At 40.3% G+C, this 26,668-nt stretch overlaps 1 protein-coding gene across 1 annotated transcript in view; it reads right to left on the bottom strand.

The window, feature by feature from the left end:
- Window positions 1-26,668, bottom strand: part of LOC146701753 (cadherin-7-like) — a 120,542-nt gene that overhangs the window by 24,670 nt on the left and 69,204 nt on the right. The window contains exons 5-9 of the mRNA XM_085468083.1: window positions 18,606-18,773; window positions 16,551-16,738; window positions 14,435-14,688; window positions 13,271-13,407; window positions 11,272-11,393 (exon numbers count right to left, since the gene is read on the bottom strand). Of these exons, the coding sequence (XP_085324209.1) occupies window positions 11,272-11,393; window positions 13,271-13,407; window positions 14,435-14,688; window positions 16,551-16,738; window positions 18,606-18,773 (869 nt within the window). The remainder of the gene's footprint in view (window positions 1-11,271; window positions 11,394-13,270; window positions 13,408-14,434; window positions 14,689-16,550; window positions 16,739-18,605; window positions 18,774-26,668) is intronic.

The following is a 26,668-nucleotide window of genomic DNA, read 5'->3' as shown; positions in this document are numbered from 1 at the left end:
TTCTTTTGTAATCATTTTATTATTTTTCTGTATATTTCTAATATTTTTTCTTCTTATGTATTTCTCGCATGTATTATTTTAAGACAGGCGGGGATTATGGTTCCTCCCCCCTGTCTTTATCGTTAACTGTCTAGTCCAGTTTTACTTGGGCGTCACTTAACCTATTAACCTATTAACCAATAGCAACCTGTTATATGTCAGCTGGTTTATCTATGAAGGTGTGATTGGTTAATTAAATTTTTTTCTGTTTCTTGTCTTTTATTTACACACAAATTGTACTTTGTGTATCCCTGATGAAGGCCAGAAGCTGAAACGAGTTGGTCAGTTAATAAAGTTGTTCCTCTTTCATTCTAAGAGTTGTTAGAGTTCCTGCGTTGTGAGTTTTTCATCCTCTCCATGCACCTTGGAAGTAGGTAAAGCTGTGCCAGAAATTTTTGCTGCGATATGATCCAATTTCAGCCAAGCTGGCTTCATATTTGATTCTAGAATAATTTGTTATACAAGTAGTTCACAGTTGACTGAATGACTGCAAGGTGCCCAGGTCCTGTGTCCTGTAAAACAAGCCCAAATCATCAACCCTCCACCACCTTTTGAGAGAATGACTATATGAAGCTTGTGCTGGAGAACATTTAGATGTCTTTATGTCAATATGCTATGTTTAGTTGTAGATTACAGCCAAACAGCTACACTTTTGTCTGTTTGGAGTTCTTTTTGGAGAGTAGAGGTTTTAGCCTGGAAACATTTCCAAGAAGTGTTTTATTTAATCTTTTTTTTATAATTAACTTGCCTGTAGATTCTGAAATCTCTCGAGGTGTTTGCAGTTCCTCTGCGTACTGCACAGCCTGACCTTGGGTCGACTGTGTATGATGAGGAACAACCATCGCTTCTCTAAGATAGTTGCTGATGCCTCTCAATTCTTAAGGAATGGTGTACTTAAGGGCTGCATAGAGTCCTGTGAACACTTTCTTTTTCACTTGACTGTATATGAGTTTAGTCTACTGTTGCCTTACTATCTTTTTGATCGCTTGGGTGATTGTTGAAATCCCTTCATGCTTTATCTGTATCATAACTAAAAGACTTAGTTACAAAATCTATTGCAATCAGTATTAAATGTACTGAAAACCTTAACAAACAACACAGAAATAAAGTTCCAAGTGGTGAAGAATTAAGGCAAAGCCTGTGGTGTAGAATTTTAAAGAAGTCAAATTTGGAAAGCAGGGAACATCTAATGACACTATCCTGTAAAATTACAGGAAATGTATGATTTAATGTTTCTTGGACCTTAACCAACGTGGGGAAATAAAAAGCCAGATTTCTCAGCCGCTGCTTTTGACCTTTTTTTAATCTAATCGACCTTTGGCAATTTTCCCAGTTTTAAAGAAGTGATATACAAAACTGCTGGGGCATTTTAGGAAAACCCTTTAAGGAAAAATCATTTTCACTCCAAAATACATATTGTTTTCGTCCTATTTTAGAGATTTATCTTTACAACAACAAAAACTTTTAGCATATTCAAACTAAAAGGAAAGTGACAGATCTTTTTATTGTGAAGTTGTGTTACTTTGTTTTCATCGGTTGAGAAAGTAACTATAAAGTCAGAAGGCAGCAGCAGTGTCAACAGGAATGGTGACAGCTGACAGCGAACAACACTTCTAATTAAAAGTCTAAGAATAGCATTTTAAACCTATACCTCACTTCACTAAGATGCATGCAGTGAGAACTGATAAGTAAACATCAACTTAAAGACATTATTGCGCAGCCAAACCTTTGACACAAAGGTGTCTGCGTGACAGTTTTGAAAAGTGCTACACAGTTTGTCAGTCTCAGTGACTTCTTTGTGCTCACGTTCCTTGATTTAATTAGAAAATTAGAAAACAAAAATTGTTGACTTTGTGAAACAATAATGCAAAGATAAATGGTATTTTTAAGTGAGTGGAAAATAAATGTAATTACTTTTTAAATATCAAATGAAATGTGATCTTAGATCTGAATATGAAAAGAAAATAAGAAATTTGAAATGTTTTATTTAGAGTTATTCTTGGGGTTTTTTTTTTCTTTGATCAAAGGGACTTATACTTTTGTTTACATATATTATCCACAACAGTACACTGGTACAAAAAAAATTATGCACAGGCTTCAAAATGAGTTTCAGTGTTCAGTCTTTAATCCAAAGCCAAATTCTGGGTTCTGGATATTTTCATTGAAGATTCTACTCTTTGGCGTCTAGTTATTTGAATCCACCCATCCCCAGACATCGCACCACCTGGTTGATTGAGCTGCACCTTCACAGGCCAAATCCTGCCTGTTCACTCAGCACTCGCAACAATTCTACAAATGACACCCTGCCACCTAAAACGCATCTGTTTTCACCGGCGTGCAGTTCAAACAATCAAGATTTAATTCTTCCAAACACCGGAAGTACGTTAGCGAACTACAATGGCCATAATTTACTTAAACTATGACACAAAGCATCTGTGCTCCCTTGAGCTGCTGCATTACTGACTCAGACTTTGACTGGAGACAGGAACATGAAATGTGGCTTCTATAATGAAAAAAGTAATGTTTGGTAAAGTAGCATAACTAGAATGACTGACTATATATATAAAAAAGATGAAGAATCCAAGCAATAATGAGCAAATCACACTTTGACACCAGCGAAGTAAACACTGCACTGCATTTTAAACTCTTCAGGGTCTAGTCTAGTGTTATACTGTCTTTATAGTGTAATTATCAGATTGTGAGTAGGATACGACTGGCTGTACAGCTAAGAGACTTTCATTTAAGCCACCTAAAGCCCTGTTGGCAGATTAGTCATACAATAAGATCAAGACAGCCACTTCAAAGTTGAACCAAGAGTATAAATAAGTATCGCATCAAATAGGTGGCACTCGTTGCCATGGCAATATGACAGCTGTCACCATGGGTTGTGTTGACGAAGGAAGTGGTGGGCCTGCCGCTTTCACACCCCTCGCTCTGCGGCACTCTGCCACGGCTTCCTATGACATAGACGCCCTAAACATCACCCACATGTGACACCCATAACTTTGTTCACTAACAGCACCAGCTCACACATCTCACCCTGCTGTCAGACACACACACACAGACATACGTACGGATGCCCCACACCCACACATATTGCCAATCAATATCATTCAACAAATGTCATCCTTCAATCCCTTTTTTTTTTTTTATGCCGCCGCTCTCATTCCGCATCGACAATCTGAATTGCTCGCTGAGACTCGACTTGTCATAAGCGTGTTTGTTGGCAAGTCGAAACTGCTGAGGCTAAAGTCATCTCCTGGTGAGATCTGAGATTAAACTTGCTCCTTGTTCTGTCTTTTTATAGAACAGACAGTTTGCTGCCACACACTAATATTTTCTCTGCCCCTAGCACCTTGGCATATCTGTTTTCATCTCTCACCTTGATGCAACTCCCATAATAAACTGATAATTTGAGCGATGACTAGAGGTGCGAAGACACTTTTTTATTGATGTGAGGCAGTATAGTAATTAGGGAATGGTAAAAAAAACAAAAAAAAGAAACTTGAAAAAATAATGGCACATACCAGGATATAAATTTGTATGTAAATACATGTCTTATTGGACAACATTAAGATTCTTCACTGACTATTCATTGTTTAAGTTAGGAGATATTCACACACACACACTGGAACTACAGCACGCTATGTTGTAAGAAAACAAGAAGTAGTCTGAGAGGAAACCTTGGGGCTGGAAAATAAAGCCAACTGGGAACTACCAAAAGTGCACTTCATTAAACGGCTTTGAAGAAGACTCCAGCAGCAAGGTAAACCACACAGTTGCTGCAGTTGAAATACCCACATTTAAAGCACACATAAATATGTTTACAGCCTCCTCAATAAAAATGTATCTTCACATTACCAAAACTTGCATCCATCCATCCATCCATCCATCCATCCATCCACCGTCTTAACTCTTAACTCCAGTTCAGTGTTGCAGGGAGCCTGGAGTCTAGCTCTCTAAACCCTGATTACTCATGTTAACATTCACACATAGGGCCAATTTAGAATCATCAAGTTACCAAACATGTACATCTTTGGACTGTGGAAGGAAGCTGGTGTACCCTGAGTAAAGCCATGCCAGCACAGAGAAGACATGCAAACTCCACAGACCTGGGAACCTCTTTATCTGACAGGTGATCACGGTCAGCTGTAACAGCTAGCTGTCTTCTAGTAAATAATGTAAGACACTGATTTTCATGACATTATATGATAAACAGAATAGGTTCAGTGGGGCTATGCTCTAGTTTTGGTAAATACAATTGTATTGCATTTTTTTGTATGTTACATTAGCTGCTATTTGCACCCAGGTGATGCAGCCTTACAGTCTGTTGATGCATCTTGATAAACAAGCTAGCTAGTGTTAGCTGAACACTTAGCATGCCTGTCTTTCTTCCAAATATCATTACACCCAGCTCCAAAGTGTCATTCAGAATGCTAAAACTGCAAGGCTTTACAAACCAGATGCTATGGTTGCTACATTCATTTTATATACAGTCAAGGCAGTTCATCTGTTGCTGTTAGGTTTCCTGTGGATGGAAAGACAGGTATAACTATTGGATTACTTTGCAGGAACCTAAGTTTTTTTGTTTTTGTTTGTTTTGTTTGTTTTGTTTTTTTTTTTGTTTTTTTGTTTTTTTTGGGGGGGGGGGTCAGTAAATTCTAAGCTAAATGTGACATATGTGATAAGAATATCCTTAAAAGGTGAACATCACAGCAAATTTAAAAATCAGTGTATTACCTTGTGTTGACATTTGACTGAAAGCTCAGAAGGAGCACAAAGTTTGATGCAAATTTGGCAGAAGTAGCCACTTAGGGGTTTTGTATCTTAATTTAGCCTCACAGCCTCATAAAAACACATTTTCAAACGTCAGCATGCACCAGCTACTTCAGCAGTGTTTGTATCTCACTGCTTTCTTTTCAACTCTTTTACCTTGCAGTTTGAAAACCTCAGTTCATGACTACCCAACATTCCCAAATCCCTCAGGGACGCTACAGGACTGCAGGGAGGGGCAGGGAGCAGATTGGGGGCAGCTGAATGCCGAGTCCACTCATGTATGTAATGGTTACACTGAAGTGATTGTACAACGTGACCCCCCACTCCTCCGTCCCTGCTGCCCTGCCCCTTCCACATCATCATAATATCAATTAATATTATGGCAGAAGACAGACGCACCGTTGATCCGTAACAAGTGGCATCTCTGGAGAGAACCAGTGCCACGAGACGGCCTTAATTAGGCCTGAAAAATGGCAGCTTATTCCATCCCTGCACTCCCTCTTAATCTGTGCTACAGAGCCACAGAGTCAACCCTGGCCCCAACTGGCAACTATTATTATTTCATCTTTGTCACAGCTGTGAATAAGCCAATGGGCGTGACAGCCAGTGGGCGGCGTGAGATTTTTAACAATGCTTTACAGGAAAAGCAGACACAGTTAGTACTGCCACTGGTTCACTGCTACAGCCAGACATATAATACACAACAGGGGCATTTTGATTAATAAGGAATCAGGGAGGTGGTGGAGCACGTATCTGACAGGTTATGAGTCCACCTAGTCTGTCTAGTAACAGACAGCAGACATCTCGTTGTAATTCAAACTGTGTTTTCACATTCAAATGTCAGCGTCTCTCCTTCCCTTTGCTCTGTATTTTTGGGTGTAAATTTCATCATGAAATTTCCATTTTTTTGTGCCCTCATTATTCAGTCTGAAGGTGCATTCCCATTGGTACACTTCAGTCTTGCCCAAGAGAGGGCTTCAATGGGACTGAATAAAATTGGAATTAGCAGATAATTTAAAAAAGTAAGAAAACAAGCACTTCCTAGTCATTCACTCCTACGACAAGGTTAAAGAAAGTACAAGAAGCACGTTTCTCATCTAAATTTATCCCATGTGAAAGACGTGAGGTGAGCGCAGCATGCAAAGATTTGTGATTCCTCAAGATGTGACAAAGACAATCATGGCAATTGCTATGGCAGTTACATTACTGAAAGCACAGGTTTATTTTTACAGACAAAATACCGCACGGGATGTGACATGTCCATATGTGGCTCTCGAGTATTTCCAAATGATATATAAGAAATTATGGGAGAAAACGCTAATCAAAAATGTTAACACGTAAACTGCATGTAAATGTCACACAGTTTAAAAAGGTTCGGTAACAGATCTCTAAATAGGAAAGTTACAGTCTGTATTTACTGGATTCACTGTAGAGGTAATATGTTTGTAACATGTATAGTTAGTAAATTGTAATATATGTTTGCTGGCTGAAATATTGTGAAATATTTTTTGTTAACTTTCTCTTTTTAATACAGATTACTACCAGCAAAGAGCCTCTTGACTAAATGTAGCTAACTCTCATGTGATGACATTTTAGTGGTCCCATGTCAGGGGGCCACTGTTCTCAGTTTTGTACATTAAAAAACCTTAGAACTCAAAATCACGCTCAAAATATTAGTGCTGTCAGCGTTAATAAGTTATGGTAAGTTACGGTAAAGCCATAACTGCATTAACGCGGAAAATCTCCGTTAACGAGTAACCGCGGATCGCCCTGGATGGCTGGATGGCGTCAACACGTTAACGAGCTAAAGGCGCTAACGTGGTGATGCTGTGCAGCTCCACACACAAGGTGATCCGCGGTAACTCGTTAACTCGAAAATTTGTCGCGTTAATGCCATTTAAATAAGGTTAACACTGACAGCTCTATAAAATATGTAAAATCAAAGATTTATTCAAATAATTCATCATTAAGAAAAATATGCTTCATCTAAACTAAATATATACAAATCAAACATGTTTAATATGATCAGATTTAATTGCAATAATTTTTTTAAATTTTTTTACAGATTTACATGTATTCAAATTACTTAAACTCAACATTTTAGGCACACATATTTGTTATTGTCAGTAAACAAACTCAGGGTCCTGCGGGGAATGGGGGCTGCATGGATGTAAAGGTTCACCGATGGACTCTGAAGTTAATGGGGAGCCAGTGCAACTAAATTAGCAACGATGTGACATGCGAGTACTTGCAAAACTCAGCCAGAAGGCTCGCAGCGGTGTTTTGAACAACCTGCTGATGTTCAAAGGAAGCTTTGTTAAGACAAGCGAACAATGAATTACAATAATCCAGACGTGATGAAATAAAGGTGTGACTAACAATCTTCAATTCAGAGCGTGACACAGTGGAACTCCACTTGGCAACATTTCCTAAGTGATAAAACCGAGAGCAAACCAGAGAATTCACTGAATAAACGGGCTGTTGCTATAAATGTAACCTCCTCCGGAACATTAATTTACAGAGACAGACAACACATTGCACAGAGGTCACATCAATTTATTTTGCCTCTTTATTTTATGTGTATTTAAAAAGAAATCAAAGAAATTGTAGCTACGATGGCTGCAATGCTACATTTAAAAAAAAAAAAAAAACATCTACATGTGACTATAAATCACATATTTAACTGTTGGAATGTAAGATATTCAATGTGAAACAACAGCTAGATGGTCCTTTTTAATGTGGAAACCTTATATACACTGTGAATAACAAGGATTTTCTTGTGATCTGATTGTCTTCTGACTAAACTAATAGGAAATGAAGAGCAGCACGTTTTTACTTTCCCCAGAAAAGCAGTGCTTTCATTGTGTCTTTCCATCAACACCCTTCTTATTCATTACCTTTTTTTTTCTAGTGGAAATTTATTCCTACAGAGAGTACCATCAGTCTTTCGGAGCCCCTCTCTTTGGAAATGGCTTGTCTTATTGCGAACTGATGGACATTTAGATCTTTAAAGATGCTCTGGAGTCTTTTCCAGCTTTCGTGATTTGCGATTGAGGCATGGCTCACAACAACCAATCTTTCATGAGAAGAACACACTTTGTGAGTGCAGACTTCGGATGCCTTTAATTATCAACCCATCAGCCCACACTTCCAATCTCATCACAACACCTGGCTCCAAGTGTTGTTTTGTTAGCAAAGGCGGTTTGCTTACCTTTTCAAGCCTAGACTGGGAATGACTGTCTGGGCTCGCCTGGGAATTGTGTGTAGTTAGTTTAGTTCGCTTTTTTTCCTTGTCTTTTTGGTCAATTGTGATTTATGATGATCAGAGCGCATTTTACAATTAGCAAGTATAAATCCACACGGTTCACAAACCATTTTCTCAAAAGTGTTTAGATAAGAAGATAAAAGATATGTTAGGTGAGTTTAATTGTGAAATATATTCTAGACATTTAACGCCCATTTGTTTTGTGTTCCTTTGTCTTCCTTCTTTTGAGGTGATGTGATGAGTCACAGCTCCTAACTTGTAAATTGAGGAGCTAATTAAATCCTTGAATGTAGCTATTTGTGTAAAAATATGAAATCACGTGCATACTTCAGGTACTTAGCGCTGGGCTGACAGTATTTCACTTCAGTTGAGTAAAATCCAAACACATTTCCACACACAACCATACATACTCACTACTTTGTGTTGTAAGTGTCTTAACTATTATAAGGTTAAAACCAGCTCCAAGCTAAAGTAGCTCATTTTAACTGCACCATTTTATGACTGTGCAGTCATAATTTGAATGCATCGCTTCAACTCGCTGGATGGACAGGGACCAAGGCCTCAGTCACCACCAGCTCCTCACTTTACAGCAAAGAAGCTTCTAGCTACACCTAGGGGGGAACCACGCAGCTCAGCTATCGCTGGCATTGAGTAAGCAATCTGTCTGCTTCAGCTGAGTAATTACAGATTTGCAGCACCTTTTCCTGCTGATGATGCTGTCATGGGCAATGGCTGTTGCTGTGTCCTGCAGGCTGGTATGATTGTTGGAGAATGACTTTGTTTCAGTCTCTGTGCCATAATTTATAAGGTGCTAGTGGGAAGAAGTTTACAAATTATCTCCTGAATTTAAAAGTTGAAATATCGACGAGTGAGAGATGGTTGCTTTATGTTGCGCTAACTTTAATATCGCAGAGGAACAACAATCGTCTGAGGATAAGTGGCGGGATCATTAACCAAAAATAGACATTCAGCTCTGGTAGAATGCATTTTTCAATAATGATGTCAACTAATATAGAGGCAGTGTTTATTCCTGCAAATGCTAAGCCTTACAGCTACAGTGTGATGAATTACATTCAATTGAGTAATATCTTAAAATACCTCAAGGTTGGCTGAATTGTGTATACTGAACTCCACTTAGTTAGTTGTGATTAAAAAAAGATACAAGCTCAAAAAATGCCTAAAAAAGACCAACATGGCAGCATAATGAGAAATTTGAAAATTCACTTTAACACTCATCCTGGGATCCGTACAAACCCTGGAGGTGTATTATGTCATATCTCACAGGAGTTTTCTTCCATCGCTCCCATTTTTTAGGTCTGCCTAATGATGTTATCATTGTTGTGACATCAGATTCAGCGGACTCTGGATCTGGTCTTTGACCTTTACAGATGATGTGGTTCTCTTGGCCTCCAGCTTTCACTGGGGTGGTTTGCACCTGAATGTGAAGCAGCTGGGATGAGAAGGAGCACCTTCAAATCTGAGGCCGTGGTTCTCAGCCAGAAGAGTGCCCACTCTGTGTCAGGGATGGGGTTGCTTCTCCAAGTGGAGGAGTTCAAGTATGTTGCGGTCTTGTGAGGGAAGAGTAGAGTGGGAGATTGGCAGATTGGTGTGGATGCTGAAGAGAGAGGTGAGTGTCAGTTTAAAGCTGTCGATCTACGTTGCCACCCTCACCTATGGTCACGAGCTGTGGTGACGGAAGGAATGAGATCACTGATACAAGTGGCGGAAATGAATTTCCTCTGAATGCTGTTTAGGCTCTCCCTTTAGAGATTGAGAGTGGAGCCGCTACTCTTCTACATCGAAAGGAGCCAGCAGAGGTGGCTAAGGCATCTGATCAGGATGCCTTTGAGATGCCACCAAAGAGACGTCACCCTTTCAGAAATGACAACTTTGGGCTGCCTTTATTGTTTTTTTTATTTCTATTATTTTATATTTATTCCGATTGCTTTTCTCATATAAAGCCAACAAAAGTGATGTTTACTTAAAACTACTGAGAATAAAAGGATGATAAATAAGTATTTAGTAATAATGTGGATTGTACTTCAGATAACATCGGCAAGTGCATGTGTTAAAGACACGTTTTTCATTTTACAAAACTGCAAATTAGTTGTAACTCTGCAGTAATAAGATTAATTCCATTTTTTATCTTTAGATGCCCTTAATTACATAACTAATAACGCTCTGAGAAGAAACAAGTTTTGCCATTATTAGTGTTTTGCTATTATATTTGCTCTTAGCAAATATAATAGCAGTTCCCCAGAGACTTCAGCCGGTAATCCATGTATGTTAAATATGTCGGTCAGATGAGGGTTAGTCTCTGGAACCTCGATGGAAAATGAGCCGCTCCGTGCATATAAAACAAATACACACAGAGAAAATGTAGTCTTTCACTTTTTGCAAATGAAATCATTTGCTATTTCTGCTCACCCTCCTGTGAGCCTGGTGACAAACAACTCCCAAATATGAATGCAAATAACATATTTAAAAGGGCCTAATGGCCATTCCCAATATAATGCATCATTCTGATCAATTGTACTTATTCAAGTCTACACGCCTCTTTTACCCTTCGCCTCTGATTGTATTTTCCAAATGCCAAGAGCAGATGAATCGCCGCCACTGACACACAAGTCATTTAACAACAATGAGGCCAAATGCTAAAAGCAGTGAAAAAATCAGCTTCTTCTCCTCCTCCTCTTCCTAAAATCTCTCTAGTTACCTTCCGACCATATTGTGTTGCATTTTCTACATCACTGCCCTGCATGGCGACCATCTAATTACGCAGGACTTCAGAATGGAAAATCAGACCGACGCCGAACACTACTCCATCCCAGCATGAGCCATTGCATTAGGTTGTTAAGACCACAGGCATAGTGCACTGTCATTAATTTAGCTGCCTTTGACAGTATTGAATGCGAGTAACATCTCTAATGAACGATAAGAACTACAATACCTGCTATTAAATCTTAAGGATGTGTCTCATACTAATGATGCTGTCTCCCTGGAGTGACCTCGAGCTGTGAAGTGGATAGTGCATGCACACAGTGGACTTGTTTTGAGGAACAAAAGAGAAAGGGTTTTAATGACTTTGAGAGTCAGCGGGCTGTCTTTGTGAGTCAAACTTCAAGCAAGTAAGGAGAGAGAAAAAAAGGAAGGGAAGCAAGACCGACTGCGGAGATGTTTCTGGGTCTTACCTGTCCTGGTATGGCATTTTCACAAAGCAGTGTTTCATAGTCGATGGCAAAAACCGGAGCGTTATCATTTATGTCCTGCACTGTGATCAAAGTGATGCCTTTTCCGATTTGGGTTGGGTCATCTGAAAGGGAAAGAGAGAAGAGAGTCTGTCAAACTTTCTTTAAAGCACTTTGATTCTGCCTTAACTTTGCACTGGGCCAAATTATGGAATATTGATCTTTCTCATGTGTTATAATTAATCACAAAGGAGGTGGAGGGAGGGAAAAAAAAGTGCTGCTGTAATGAAATATGCAGTCTGCTTCAAACAGCTGGCGTTCTTGCCCTCTCTGCTGCGGATCAGCCGCAGTGATTAGACTCGGTGCTGGCTTGTTGTTTGCGTGTGCGAATGAGCCATCTCGCACGGAGGGCTTCACGCCTCTGTCCGCCTGATACACACTGATGGCTAAATGGCTGTGTCTGAGTGCAAGATGATGATTTAGCCTGGTGGTGCCACGGTGCCGGCCAGAGATGACGGCTGATTTGATGGTGATAAAAAGGACGTGCGGAGCCTCGTGCGGAGCCTCGGGCCACAGACTTGTTGTCATTGGCGTGGTCTGGCCAGAGTGGATGAAATGTGAGTGACTGCAGCTCGAGTGCACAACATCCCTCAACCACAGAGTCCCTGCACCCTCTTCAGTAACAAAGAACCCATTTACTATAAATACTGTCATAAGGCAGGACAGTAGATTTTGTTGCCAGTCCATGAACTCGAAGATGTTTTCAGCTGAAAACAGCGCCCAAGTGTCACTATGTGTCAGAAGTCAGTGCCTCATGCATGAGGGACTGTTGTGACATTTCATATGGCTATTATTATATGCTGCTTTCTTTTTGTTGCTATATCAGGCAAGCACTCACACTCGGGATTCAACCAAGTGGCGCATCTGTGTGCTGTTAGATGTAAATAAAAACACATCTTTGAAGCAAAGATGGATAAAAAGGCTTTGAGAAAAAGAAAAGAAAAGAAGACCTTTTTCACGCAGTGTTCGATCTGAAGATGTGAAAGCAAAAGAAGTGCTGGGCTGACAGGCTGGTTGTCTTTTTAACTTATACCGATGTGACGCAGCTGTTTGGCGTGCTCAGTGGATAGCGTGCTTGTGATTGCTGTCCATTGTGCGGAATGATAGGAATGCAATGTGGGAAAAAGAAGAAGGAACAAAAAAAGGGGTTTATGTCCTTGGAGCCATTGACAGACGAACAAAAAAGGCACACGGCACTTCTTCACATCACATTAACATTGTTCACCCGTGGGCGAGATCACCCGCCCTTAGTCAGCATCTCGTCCCCATGGCTCAGGGAGACATGGAGGTCAGAATGACCCTCCCGTATGTGAATTAACATTCCCCGACAGCTCCGCAACAACCCCAACAACACCACACTGCATTGTCCAAAGCACAGACAGCTTACAGAGTGGATAACAGGCCAGAAAGGATCTAAAGCTTCATGTATATTGCAAGCCAGCTACAGTATTGCAGTATATCTTAGGAAAAATGCATCCTGCTGATATAACCCTTTTGAGGACTTGGATAACTTACTTGCTCACAAGAGAAACTGTGTACATAAAAAAGTGATGCTCTCTGAGGTAATGTTGTCTCCCCTCCAGTAAGGAGCAGGACAGACCTGGTTTTAGGGCTTAAACTCTGATAGTATGCACAACGGGCTTCTCTCTTCACAGTCCACAAAGGACCTGCTAGCTGTGAGCGAAGGTCTTTTTTTTAACCCTGTAAACTAGAGTAGTTATTTCTTGGTTGATTAACCAGCAGACAAGCTATCTAGCTCAGTCACTCGTGGGTTTTTACTTTTGGACACACAATAGAAGACATCCCTAATTAAACAGAATCCAGCACCAGCATGTGGTTCACAATGTTGATATTAGAGCTGATGAAGTACTATTTATAGGATGAATAAAGCAATAGTGGACTACATAGTAGTTTTGAAAGTTTTTCCCACAAGGAAACTTACGGCTCTCGATGGCAAAGATGGTGAGGTTGTGGACAGAGTTTGCTTCTCGGTCCAGAGGTTTGGCTGTACTGATGACCCCACTTAGGGCATCCACATTAAAGAAGCGCTCCAAGTCTGTGTTCCTGTCAATGGAGTACCTGGGCACACAACAGTACACAAAGCGCACATACACACTTTTAGAAATTGCTTTTGGATAGTGGTATTGATTTGACATTTTAGAGTTTCTTCTACTTGTAAGGAAAGATTATGATCATGTTTTTTCCCCATCAGCAGTAAGAGCTGCATTCGGTTTCATATATAAATACATACATTATCTTCACACTTTATAGAAGACATATGATGTTGTCCAAGCTGTCTCTAAATATTACAACTAATGAGTACAGTCCATAGATTGGATTAGATTCAGAAACATGGAAGCAATTTGGAACTTTATATCACGAGCAAAACAAAAGCACATTAAATATTGATAAGCTTGAAGACTGCCTACTTGTCCCTCAGCACTCAGCGCCGATCAAACCTTTTCAATACAATGCAACTCATATTTCTAGAGAAAATTGCATCTTCAATTAGCGTACATCCAAAGGGTATTATTGCAATGTAATTTGACTCTTGTGGCTGCATTAGTTCCACAATAATTTTAATTTCAACAGTTGTAGTGAAATATATTGCAGATGCTGATAGCAGTCACAGGAGTAAAAAGAAGCAATTTACAGCTACAATGGTGCAGTAATTTGATTTTCTGATTAAGATTGCTAACAATCCGAACATACAAAGCTTGAATCCCATACAATATTCATTCAATTAATGCAAAACAGGAAGGGGGGGGGGGGGGGGGGGGTGGAGGTAGGGGTTGGTGGGGGGATCTTGTGAGTGACACCACGCAGACTGACAATGTGAGTGCTTGTTTTGAGCCATAAATGCCACGGCACAAGTGTTGAGCCTTGACCCTCCAGCAGGAATGCCCTTCTCTTGTTCAAGATGGCATTTCACTTTTGCAAATGCTGCACTCCTCTTCCCTACCACCATCTGGCACTGTCTTTATGACCGCCACACGGGGAGGTCGGAGGGTCTACGGATTCTGAGTTTGTTGATAATGTGGACTAAACACATTTTTAAACAAATTGGGATTTTAACGTCTGAATCGGGTGAATAAATCATTAGCACCTGATTGGACTGTTGGAGTTATCTGGGTCATGGGCAGAGACTCTCCCGATCGAGGTGCCCACTTTGGCGTCCTCTGAAACGACCATCTTGCTCAACGGTGTGGAAAAGACGGGCGGCTCGTTCACATCCTCCACCGTCACCTTGACTGATGTCGTGTCGCTAAACGGTCCCAAGTTCAAGAAGTTGGAGTCGATATTCCTGTTTGTGGCTTCGATTCTCAGAGAAAAGCTGCTCTTTGTTTCAAAGTCTAAAGGCTGGAGGAGAGGTAGACAGGGAGAATACAGAAAACATTGAGAGAAACGTTCGCTTCCCTTATCAAAATATGAGAGGTGTCGGAAATGTTTAGCTCTTTTTAGAATTGAGAAATAAAAACTACACCAGGATTGCAGCTCTGCATTTTCACCCATTCACAGTTAGAGGAACAGTTACTATGTATGTAAATCTGTAAATCATTCAGACGATGCTGAGATATTGATCACAATTAAGGACGTGGACTCTAAAGACCCATTACAATTTAACACACAGTTAGACTTAAACAAAGTGATTTGGTGATGGATTATAGTTACTTTGTGCTGTGAAAGCAGTAATATTGATTTCAAGCAAGTCTCACAACATGGTGAAAAGCAAGCTGAAATGAACGCTTTTGAAACATTTTTGTCATTTTGTCTGGCTTATTGAACTCCCCATAGCAACGTATAATATACTGCAAGAGAACATTGATTTGACACTTTCATTGTCTGTGAATCTCTCCTATGTTGTAATTGTCTGAGTTTGGTGCAAAACAAACAAGGGATTAAATTGGCCCATCTGACAAGAATTGCTTGTGGCCAACAATGGCCCTACCTCTCCCACAAAAGAGTGCCAGCAATGAAGTGTCACATCAATGTGGCCCGCGGAGACCATTTTCAAGCCCTTTGAAACCCTGAAATGTGATGTATCAGCCATGTGCTACGGAGCATGCAAAACTAAGGTGGGAACGCACAACATTTTCTTTTTCCATTAGAAATGAATAAATTACTTTTTACATTTAACTTGACAATTTTCTTTATTTATGTAGTTGGTGCCAGTAGCGCCGCTGTTATTTTGCTGAGTTTGGGTCTTTTCTTGAGTTTGAGACGACTGGAGAAGTGAACTTTTCGGTGACCGCGTGATGTTTATTTCATCACAAGAGGTGGAAATAGTCAGCGCTGATTTGTCATTAGTGATTAGCACTTAATCCAAAGGTTCTGCTGACATTTAAAACACAGTAGGAAGGGCAAAGCGGAGAAAGGAAAACCAGGGAGAGGAACTTATCCTAATATCCTTCATAAAACAAGTGTTTGCTGTCTGGCACAAACAGACCACAGTGCACTGAGATTCAGTGGCACGTCATTATTCTTATATAAAAATATTGCATCACCATGTGTGTGGTAGTAGAATTTCATATCACTGTTTTCAGAAACGCGTGATTCATCTGTGACACGGGTGCATTTAATTAATTAAAGGAAACATCTGGCTTTATTCTTTTTTTTCTTCTAGCTGGCAACTGTTGTGTTGACTGATGCCAACTCAGCCTAAGCTTGTCTCATAACACTTAACAGTCCTACAGCCACTTAGCTCCGAAGTCCTACCGAGGATGCTAAACGTAAAAAAGAACACAAAACTTGAACAGCTGGACGGTGCAGCTTTTAGAAGTGAAATATTTCAGCTGTTTGGGACTATTTTTTGCTGGAGATCAGTAAAGTTTTAGTAAATACTTAAAGCAGCAGGTGGCTTATGTGTTAACAATATAAAATAAAGTTTCTCTCCCACTTCATCTAAATGTTTATTAATTAAATGTTAAATAGTTGCATGGGGAAAAAAGAGAGAAAAAAGATTGGTTTGCACACTGCTTGTATACCCACACCACTCCAATCTGGATTCCAGGCAGCTTTCAGTGTCTCACCAGCTTGGGTACAAAGCCCTAAAATGTTAACCTGTCTCACTGATTTTCAAGAGTGAAGGTTCAGGACCCTTTGTGGTTACAAAGTCTTGGTATAAACAAGTCTTGGTTCAGCAGTTCTATTCACAAGCTGACTGAGTTGGGTTCCTGAATAAGCTCTTAAGTAATAAAACCAGGCTGTTGTTCAAGCTGTACCTTCAGCAGCATTATGACCCCATCTTGTGTGTCCTCATCTGTCGTTATGTTGAACATGCCGGGCCCATCACCGTCCATGATCCTGTAGTCCATCTCTGCGTTGGAGCCTATATCAGCATCCACCGCTTTTATTCTGGCCACAACAGATTGCACCAGCAGGGACTCGAGCACCGTGTACTGATAGTTCTCTGGAAAGAGAAGGACAGGAGTGGATGCTGGTAATGGATGTGCTTATTTCACCGCCAATTCGCTTTCGAGCAGCTACGGCTCGTGCTGTAGCCCTTCAGCTTTGATTTGACTGTGTGTCTCCTCGATGAATTCATGTTACATAAAACAGACAGGCAGCAGCAGTCGCACACATGAAATAAAGCGTTTTGTTTCAACTTCATGGTGGCGCTCTGAATAGACTGCGGAGAAAAGCAATGGAAAATTAAAATATGCAATCAAAAACGTCAAAGGCTAATTTTATATTTCCCCGTCCTTTAAATTCGGGTTCTGTAACAATATCATCTGCAAAACACAAAACTTTCAAAAGGCTGTCTGAATGTAACAGGTTATCCTCCCAAATGCAAAAAAGAGAAAGTAATAAAAAAAAGAAAGAAAACTGGAGTCACGCTAAGATTTCTGTGGTAAATTTTTTTGTGAAATGAAATGTCCACTCAAAGATTCTATTACTCCAAAACTCTCCATTGTGTTCCCTGAGCTTTTGTGTGACCCTCTAGATTTAAAGTACTCTTATGAGAATAAAGAAGGGAATCATATTCATAATCATAATCTCCCCAATCACCATGGCAGAGCTCATTACCAGACCTTTCTGTGTTCCTCACAGTGTCTCCCTCAGCCTCCGTCTAAATGCTAATCTCCCTGACATTGTTTGCTGCCATGTAATCTTTATAATGGCTTTTTAATTTGCCGTGGAGCAGCAGCTCTTTAAAAGACCAAAAAATTGCTTTCCTCCCTCTGTACTGCCCCTTCACCTACCTCCTGCCCTTTCCTCTCCCAAAGCCTGTCCTCTCACGCAGCTAACCTTGGTGTCTTTCCCCTTGGACTAGCTATTGCTCTTGGACTCTATCAGCTCCGATGCTCCATGATGGCGTATCGATTCTGACCCATGACCCCGTGAGCTCAACTGCTGGAGCAAAATCGAGAACTCCAAAGTCTCTTTCTTCTCTGCATGACAGCACTGGGTTAAAACGACACTGACGACTTGTTGTGCAAACTTGAACCTTTCTTTCCCCCCAGGGACCAGCAAATTGACTCGGCTTCATGGCAGTCCAGTGGTGAGAGCACCAGCCAGACAGCGGTTGGGCTATCAGCAGTAAACCGATTGCTGGCGCTTCGGATTATCATGAGAAGTGCTGCATGCCTTTGAATCCTAAAGCTCGGCCTGGAACCCATTAGCAGCCCGTGAAATAGGCTGACAACAAAAAAAGAGAAAAAAAAGGCAGTCTGATTGATCCTGGTATCCAACACTGAAGCAAACACCAGCTCTGATGAAGAATAAGGCAGAGAGGTGCACACCTCGCAGGAAGGTTGGTTTTTAATTTGGCATTAAAAGTCCAAATGTTTGCTGAAAATACAAGTTGGAAATATGAAGAGACACTAGGGTAAGAAAGATTTTAAAAATAACATTGGAAACTCGTGAGATGAAGTTTAATGAGTGTGTTTTGCTTGTAAGAGGTCTGAGTATTTTCTATCCAACTTTATTTTACCACACACTGTGGAAAAAGAAAAGAAATCTCGTTACGGCTTGTTGTTACAGCAACTGTAATAAATTCAAATGATTTTTTTTTTCCAAGGGTGAAACAACAACCCAGCCTTTTGCACCGCTGCATTCATTGCATACATTACAAAGTATGCCCTCATTTGGTTCTCTAAGTTCAAGAAGTTTTTCAGTAATAATGATAGATCTTTAACGCTTCATTCAGCCAGGAGAGGAAAAAAGAAAGAAAGAAAGGAGCCGGTTATATTCTGATTGCTGAGTAGCTGTTGAATATGGCATTTAGGCTATAAGCTTAATCAACCCAGTAAGGACAATCAGGAAAAGAGTCTTACTGTGAGCGAACCGAGGCGGGTTGTCATTGACATCTGTGAGCGTGACCGTTACAGAGGTGGTGCCGGAGAGGCCACCCATTTGGCCAACCATGTCTTTGGCCTGGATGACGAGAACATATTGATCCCTCGTCTCCCGGTCCATGTTTGGCAGAGCTGTTCGGATGACACCTGATGAAAGAACCAGAGAGGGCGTTTCCAAGTTTGTATATATAACACTTTGTCTCATTTTCACCAGAACTGCCTGTCAAGTTTGAGCAAAAAAAAACCAAAACCCCAACTCAGTTTAAGCTGAAGGGTTTCAAATATTTCAAATATAGTACTTATAGTTATAGTTATAGTTGTTTATACTTTGTAAGGGAAATGGGATAAAGGTGGAGTGCTTTAATGAAACATGCAAACATAAATAGAATACAACATATGAGGCAAAAAACAGAGTTTGGATCATCTTTGGATGTTGCCCTTTTGTTCTGTTCTTGGTCAAGATGATCCCACACCGCTTCAATAGTGTTGAGGTCCGGGGAGGCCAATCCCTGACTGATTTTACTGTATTGGCAATGTCTTTGGGTTGGGATCGTTGTCATGCTGAAATATGAAGCTGTTGCCAATCCAGATGGTATTGCATGGTGGATCAAAATTTGACGGTACTTTTCCATGTTCATCATTCCATCAATTTTGATCGGATCTCTGACCCAACTGGCTGAAATGTAGCCCCAGACCATAACAGACGCTCCACCCTCCTTTTGCAGATGGCTGTAGACACTCATTGTTGTACCTCTTTCTTGACCTCATCCATATTGCTAATGATTTAACTAGAAATTTCAAATTCGGATTCATCACTCCAAATGACCTGTTGACACAGATTTTCAGTCCAGTTCTTGTGTGATTTGGCTTACTTCAGCCTTTTCTTCTTGTTTCACTTTCTTAAGGATGGCTTCTTAAAGGCCACCCTTCCCCTCACACCATTTCTGATGAGGTTTCAGAGAAGGACAGTATGTATGTGTCAGGTCTTTGTTGTATTTTTCCTAATTCATAGAGACATAAATTTAAGATACAGTCTATGTGCTGTAAATGGTTGTTTAGGCCTGCCACTCTTTCCTTTTTCCTTGTCTATTTTCCTCAAACAAGGGCACAGCATGCTGAGATATGCCAAGTTTTCAGCTAATAGCTGTTTAGGAATTACCTTGATGGGGAAAAATCCTATTTTATTCCTGTCAAACTGTGTTATCTTTGCCATTTTTCATAGATTCAACTAAATAAATAAGAACAATTTATGTGTTTTGTGACAGGCTGCTAGTAACAAAGTGCCTAAAGATACAATTTAAAATTGGCTCTTTGCTAAGTTACTGTTATGTTTAGACACAACACTGATTTATCCCTTGAGCTAGATGACTTTTTTGTGCTCGAATGATTCATAGGTTTGTGTTAAGTGGTTTAACAAACAAAAACCTTGTGTTTTTTAGCATACTGGACTGAAAATGAGTGAAAAAGCAGCCAATTTCCAAAAATTAACTTTGAAAGACCTTCAGAAAACCTGTAGAACTGTTGTTCAAGACTGCTTTGAAATTACAAGAAAGTCTGGCTTTTCAGCTTACGACACTGTCAGCCACATACAATGCAGTTTTGAGAAGTGCCTCAAGTGTCTCGACCTTCAGTCATATCTTGAGTGAGGTGACCTCAATAGGTCACATGACAAGGTGAGACAAGATCTTGGTGGTTTCACCCGAAACCTTTGGTTGTAATGATCCACGCCTTTTTCCACACTTTGACTCATGCAACGAGGGACATGGTTAATAGTAGGTTAACAATCCTCTTATCAAACAGCCCCCATCTGGGTTTAAATATCTGGGACTCTTCATCATTTGGTTTTAGAACTGAAGAAGGATCCCGGATAAGAGGTGAAGCATCTTCAAGAAAGTCTAGTCATTTTCTTTCCGAGATCCTTAGTCTACCATGACCTGGATGACTACACGGACGTAACGTCTGGCTCTTTGAAAGCTAAATATAATGAAATGCTGGGTAGCTCAAAACTTTAGCACAGTACTAAGAACCTGGCACATCAATTAATTCATTTCAAAACCATACACAGAACATACATTACACCCTATAGGAGGTTCCAGATGAAACTACATGCTACGTATCACTGTCACATCTGCAATGATTCGTCACCAGGCACGTTTTTGCACATGTTTTGGGACTGTCCTGTTGTATCCAATTTTTGGGTCTTTGTGAACTCTTTGTTATCTGAGGTGCTGGAAGTTTTTCATATTCCCAATCCTGGTCTTTGTCTCCTTAATGATACCTCTGAAATCTCCTTAAAACAAATACAATGCAAAATGTTGTTCGCTGGATTCACATCCGCAAAGAAGACTATTACAAAGCAATGGTTCAGTCCTGACATTTGTATGGAATCATTCTGGATACGATGTCTTATCCGTGTTATTAATTTTGAACATACCACAGCAAAATTAAATAAAGCTCGACCCACGACTGTTGAAGCTTGGAAAATCTGCTTATCCAAAGTTATCCCCTGGAAGAGGCAATAACTGGTTTTGACTTTGTGTTTTTGTGTTTTGTCTTTGCTGTCCCTATGCCTTGTGACCAATGTTTGCTTTGCTACTGCAGTTTACAGTTGTGCTGTATATGTCTGTACCCCCCCAACCCCGTTTTAAATCACAAAAAAAAAACAACTTTAGAACAGTACTGGACATTTATTCATCTAGCTATCTATAACAGTCATTTACTGATTTGGCTTTTTTGTATATCGATTGTTTATCCAGTTGCTTAAAGTTTAGCATCCAACAGTAACAGTAGGTTATGTACTCCTTCACCTACTCTTCAAGTAGCAGATCAAAAATTGGCTTATCTCTGATGCCTTTTTTTCTCATTCATGTTCATTTTGATTCATTTACTCAGAACCTTTCTCTGATGCAAAGCTTTAATTGTCTCGTATCCATTGCTTGTGTTTTTAACATGAAAGCATAAAAAGCACTTATACACCACCTTACAAACTATGACGTCAACCTCAAAATGATTTCAGCTTTGAAGTTAGTTGGTAAAAAGACTCCAGTCGTGCTAAAATAGATGCTGAATTCAGACTGGAAAAGAGTGATCACATCAATCATGTAGTCTTTACTATGAGAATGCTTTGACATGGAGTAATTGTCCATAATGACTGGTCCCTTGTTTACACACCGGCAATGATTTGTGACTCCTTTGTGCCCTCAAATGTGCCGTCACTCCAAATAGTTTAGGGGTCTGAAGCATGATGAGGATAATGTAAAGATGCTGTCAGAAAAGCAAACACATACAAGGGGATATTTTTGCTGCCAGGGGAGGCATTATCTGTCTGTCCCCCTGTCATGATTGATCTGTATCAGAAAAATCAGAGATGTGTCAACACTGACATCCAATGACTGGCTCATGCGATTAGTGCTGCTGTGCGGTGTATACTTTAATCACCACAACAGCATTAAACACAAGCACAAATTCTTAAAAAGCGTATGGAGAAATCTTTTCATTAACAGCATTTTTCTAATCTCAGCTTTATCTCCTGACTACAAAGATGATAATTCCAGAAAAAAATTAACGCGACACATTTAAATGCAAAGAAAAGTGCCCTAATCCTTCAAAAGCAATCACTGTTGCTTTCAAAGTTAATGACTTGCCACACAATGTGTTTCATTCATTAAATGGCACTTATTAAAGATTCCTACAGAACCTGAAAGATTACTCATTAAGAACCACACAAAGCCACAGCATACAGTTCCTGAATAAATGAATCATTTTTGGTTGCTTTATCGTATTCACAGGCTGATGAAGCAGATCAAAGAGGGTGCTCTTTCTTAGCGCTGGCACCTGAAGAATTTCCCATAATCCTTTAAATTACCCACAAAAATGGCACGCAATTGAGGTTCAGTTTTATGACATTGAAATAAAAAATAAAAATGAAATAAATGCACACATTTGCTCATTAAATGCTGTCCCCTTTGGTGCGAACGGTGTTGTCTTTAGACATAAAAAATAGTTTGCAGATTTCACAGACATAGATTTGGACCAATGTTTACTCAGAGCTGCACTAATCAATAGTTCCATTTGCACAATGGCTCATTTAGAGTGTAATGTGAAAGGTGGCACTTGTATAGATTACAGAGGTTTGCCAGCCTGCCCAGAGTTTTAGTATGTTCCATGTTTATCCTGCTTTTGTGATGACAAGTTCAAGGCTCTTACAGCCTCATTAACCCTCCTTTATTTATTAATTTCTTTTTTGATTTCCTGTGTGCTACCTATTCTGCACCAAAAGGAAGACTCTATTTGGTGAACATAATCGAGCATTTAGATGACAGAGCCAGACGTTTTCCTTTGGAGGATGGAGGCCAAAACAGAATTAAAAAGACTATAATATTGGATATTCATCAGACTGCCAAAAACATGACTTTATTAGTAATTAGTACTATTAATAACCTTCCTCTCTGTTTGAGTGATGTGTAAATTTAAACAGTTCAAACACAAACTGAATGTTATAATAATGTGAAAAGAAGCTGTTCCATTTAGTTAATATGCATGCTGTATTTGCTTTTTTGTTGTAGTTCAGCAGCTTTTCAGCTCCCTATTTTAATAATTCTGAACACATTTATGAATGTTTCTTTCCAACATATATCTGATAAAGTGCTGTCATTAAGATGATTATGCCCTGCCACATTTAAATATTATGTATGAGGACTGTGTGCTGTTTATTTTAAGCATAAAGCATCTTTTGGACCAAACAGGTCTAAAATCAAATAAAATGCTATACACACAAACCTTTCCTCCCTAACTCAAAACTACAACTCTCATCACTTCACGCCCCACCTAATCCTCATCCTTTCTTCAACCCGAGGAAGGATTGCAGCTCGGGTTCTCGGGAGAATAAAGGTACACACACATGCGCGCACACACACAATTTACAATTCACCTCAGCCCAAAAACAAAGGGGGGGAAGGACAAACAAATCAAGAAAAGTGGGTCACAAGACTTAAAGAGAAAAAAATAAAGATGCTTTTTGACCGTCAATCGTGGCTGTACTCGAAAATAAACAATTCCATTAAGTGTTTAATTTTCTTTCTCTGCCATCCTTTATTAATGTCATTACAGTCCCTCCAGCAGAAAAGTGTTATTGGCTTCTCTAAGTAAATGGCTCAGTTAGCTAAATTATACTGAGCTGTCCACTGCTTTTCTCTAAAGTCCCTGCTCCAGGGCTTACGGTGGGATGACGTTAGTCAATAAAACAATAATCTTTAGCTGCTGCTCTACAAAACATACCATTTCAGTATAATAATGAACAGTGCTGCAAAAAAGCAGAGCTATCTTTCTCTCCTTTGGGTAAGCCTCAGTGACAAAGTTAAGACGTGTCATTTGTTTCTTTTCTTTTTTTAGTCTAATGCTTTTATGCTTAGATTTTAGGCATCTATCTCTGTATCTCTGTGTGTGTGGATATTCACCCATCTGTTCGGTTTATCTCTCACATTCTTTTCCCATCCATCCATCCATTCATCACTTTTTTGTTGGTTCGTGCACAATGTAACCTCGTAGCCAATTAAAGAGCACCGCCAGTGCTCTGGTGTTTGCTGTAGTGACACCTATGAACCCTGTTTACTGAGTTGCATCAGAAAGGTTACTTCAAGCCTTCAATCCAGCAAGGCTCCCTAAATACTAGCTAGACACAAACAAAAGTTTTCTGTCCTCTGCTCCACATAACATCACCATAGAGACGTAGAATGCATGGGCAGACCTGAAAGAGGCATCTTTAAGGATTCACAAGAAGTAAAACTGAGACGGAAGCTGGATAATGGTCGGATTATAATAACAGCGGCAATGGATGGCTCCTAAAAGGTGAAATAAAAAAAGATGAACAAAAGATGTTAAGTTTGTGCAGCCAGGAGTGAGACAAATTAATGTTCTCACTAAACCATAGATCGGCTTCACACACAATTGATACACTTATTTAATATCAGCTTGGTTTGTTGGAGGTTGGGAGATATTGGCTGTGGTTAATGATGCTGTGAATCCTGATTCTAGCAAGTTGGAAGGAAGAAAAAAAAATGAAGAAAAGAAGCAACATGTTTCTCTTCCCGCCTGGCCAGAAGCACACATACTTCTCACCGAGCGACACTGCTAATCCACACGGCATTGTTGCAAGGCTGTTGTTTGTCTGCTGGGTGCCAGCCCCCTCGCTCTCTATCTCTGTTACCCCATCCGGCGCTGGTGTCATTCCTGGGGAGAGGCGATGATTAAAATCCTTCTGTCGCTATCACGGCACGGCCTAGCGTTGCGCCGTGACTCCTTGCCTCCGGTGCAAGCCAGACGCATTGTAGCCATGCATTTATCTAGCTGTCTCCACACCACTGGCGGCAGACGGGTGGGCCACGCTCCCTGCTAAAGCCCAGATACTTGACATTTGTCTTACGAAGAGGAAATAAAAGTGCAGGCTTTGGAGGAACCCTCTGGCTCTGCGTGCAGCTATGAGAGGTACTGATGAAGGTGATGAACACTTAAACATGAAGGGCGCAGTATGTGATTTGCTGAACCCCTCAGGCAGCTTACAAGGGAAAAATCCCATAACACAAAAACAGGCCACACAAACAGGGAATAAAACCTGCAGCCTAGGTAGTTTATTACTGAGTGACATTCAAACATCATGCTCTAATCATGGGTCACTATAGCTTCCCAGGTACCCAAGACTGTGAAAGGGCCACATGATGCCACAGTACAATAGACCGGTGTGTTACACAAATAAGTCATTATGTCCAACAAGTTACACACAGGGCACAGGAGCCATTTATTTGTAAGCTGAAAGGAAATGTGCTTGCGTGTGCGCACGATCGAGTGTGGGTTTGCGTGCGTGTTGTTTGTGATTAGAATTAAAAAATTGCACTCCCCACTCTCTCGATATTACCTGCCTGAACCGCAGGAGGCAGCCAGATTTATATCTAGCCTTCAGCTGTAATGTTTTCCAATTTAGTGCAGTCACCACAAAAAGAGCCCGTGCAAAGCCACAGCGACACGCGCTTTTCGGAGAAGAGGGCAGAGAAAAGCACACAAGATTTTTAAAAAGACCATGTTAATAACTTAATCACAGCCTGATCACGGCAAACCTTTCGTCTACTGACCTCAGTGTCTAAACTTCACAGCTACAGAGTACACAAGGATTAAACGTGGCCTTTTCTTTTATTTGAGCCATATCGGTTTAATTAGATTCTTAGTCCGAGAAGAGACAAAGTTCAGTCTGTCATATGTTGGTACTTCAGTAGCTGTCGTATTCAGATGTCATACTCGTGTCTTTCTCAGAGGCATGCTATGTCACATCTCAAACACCCCACCCTCCTCATGCAATTAATCCACTCATTCAGGCACCTGTCATTTTCTACTAACTGAATTCTGCTCTTGTTATTCCAGCTATTTAAGTTTGTGACCATGCATGCATGCTTAACAGCGCTAATGTGCATGTATAATTGTCTCTAAAGGAATGGCCATATCGACGAGGTGTATGGCGCAGGGCTTTGGGGCAGCTGTTCAAACCTCCTTGAGCTTGCCATCAATTAGAACACAGTCCCGAACAGCGTTACCATTTAAGCTTCACCTTCAAACTAAACTACGAGCTATCAATCAATATATATTACAAAATCCTCTCTTTAGGCACACTAACGTATGTATTTTGCTGACATTATGCACTGCTTGGAAGTTACTGGAGCTATTTGGGATTAAGTACTTTTCCCAAGGGCACCTTGTAGATTTCATTTGGGATTAAGAACCAAAGTAAAAGACTTGTTAGACGAAAAAGAGCAAGGATACAACCCACCTAACATCAGGTCACACATCTCCACCCTTCCAGCAGCTTCCCCCACCACCAGCTATTAGCACTCTGCCAGTTAATCGCAAGCGCAGTATTGCAGTGTGGAGCAAGTGTAGTGTTCGACTCAGGCACTTTGTCAAAGTCACCCTCTGCTATGGCCCAGGCGTGTGCTGCAAATGGGACTAATTAGTAACTTACAAAGACAGAGGCACAGTGCTCATCCCACAATACTCAG

Source organism: Copadichromis virginalis, linkage group LG9 (assembly GCF_057382275.1).
Source record: "Copadichromis virginalis isolate Kocher_CV1m ecotype Utaka linkage group LG9, C_Virginalis_male_GT1.1, whole genome shotgun sequence".
Classification (NCBI taxonomy): domain Eukaryota; kingdom Metazoa; phylum Chordata; class Actinopteri; order Cichliformes; family Cichlidae; genus Copadichromis; species Copadichromis virginalis.
The sequence above is the reverse complement of the archived record's forward strand: the minus strand, read 5'-3'. Positions and strand labels throughout refer to the sequence as shown.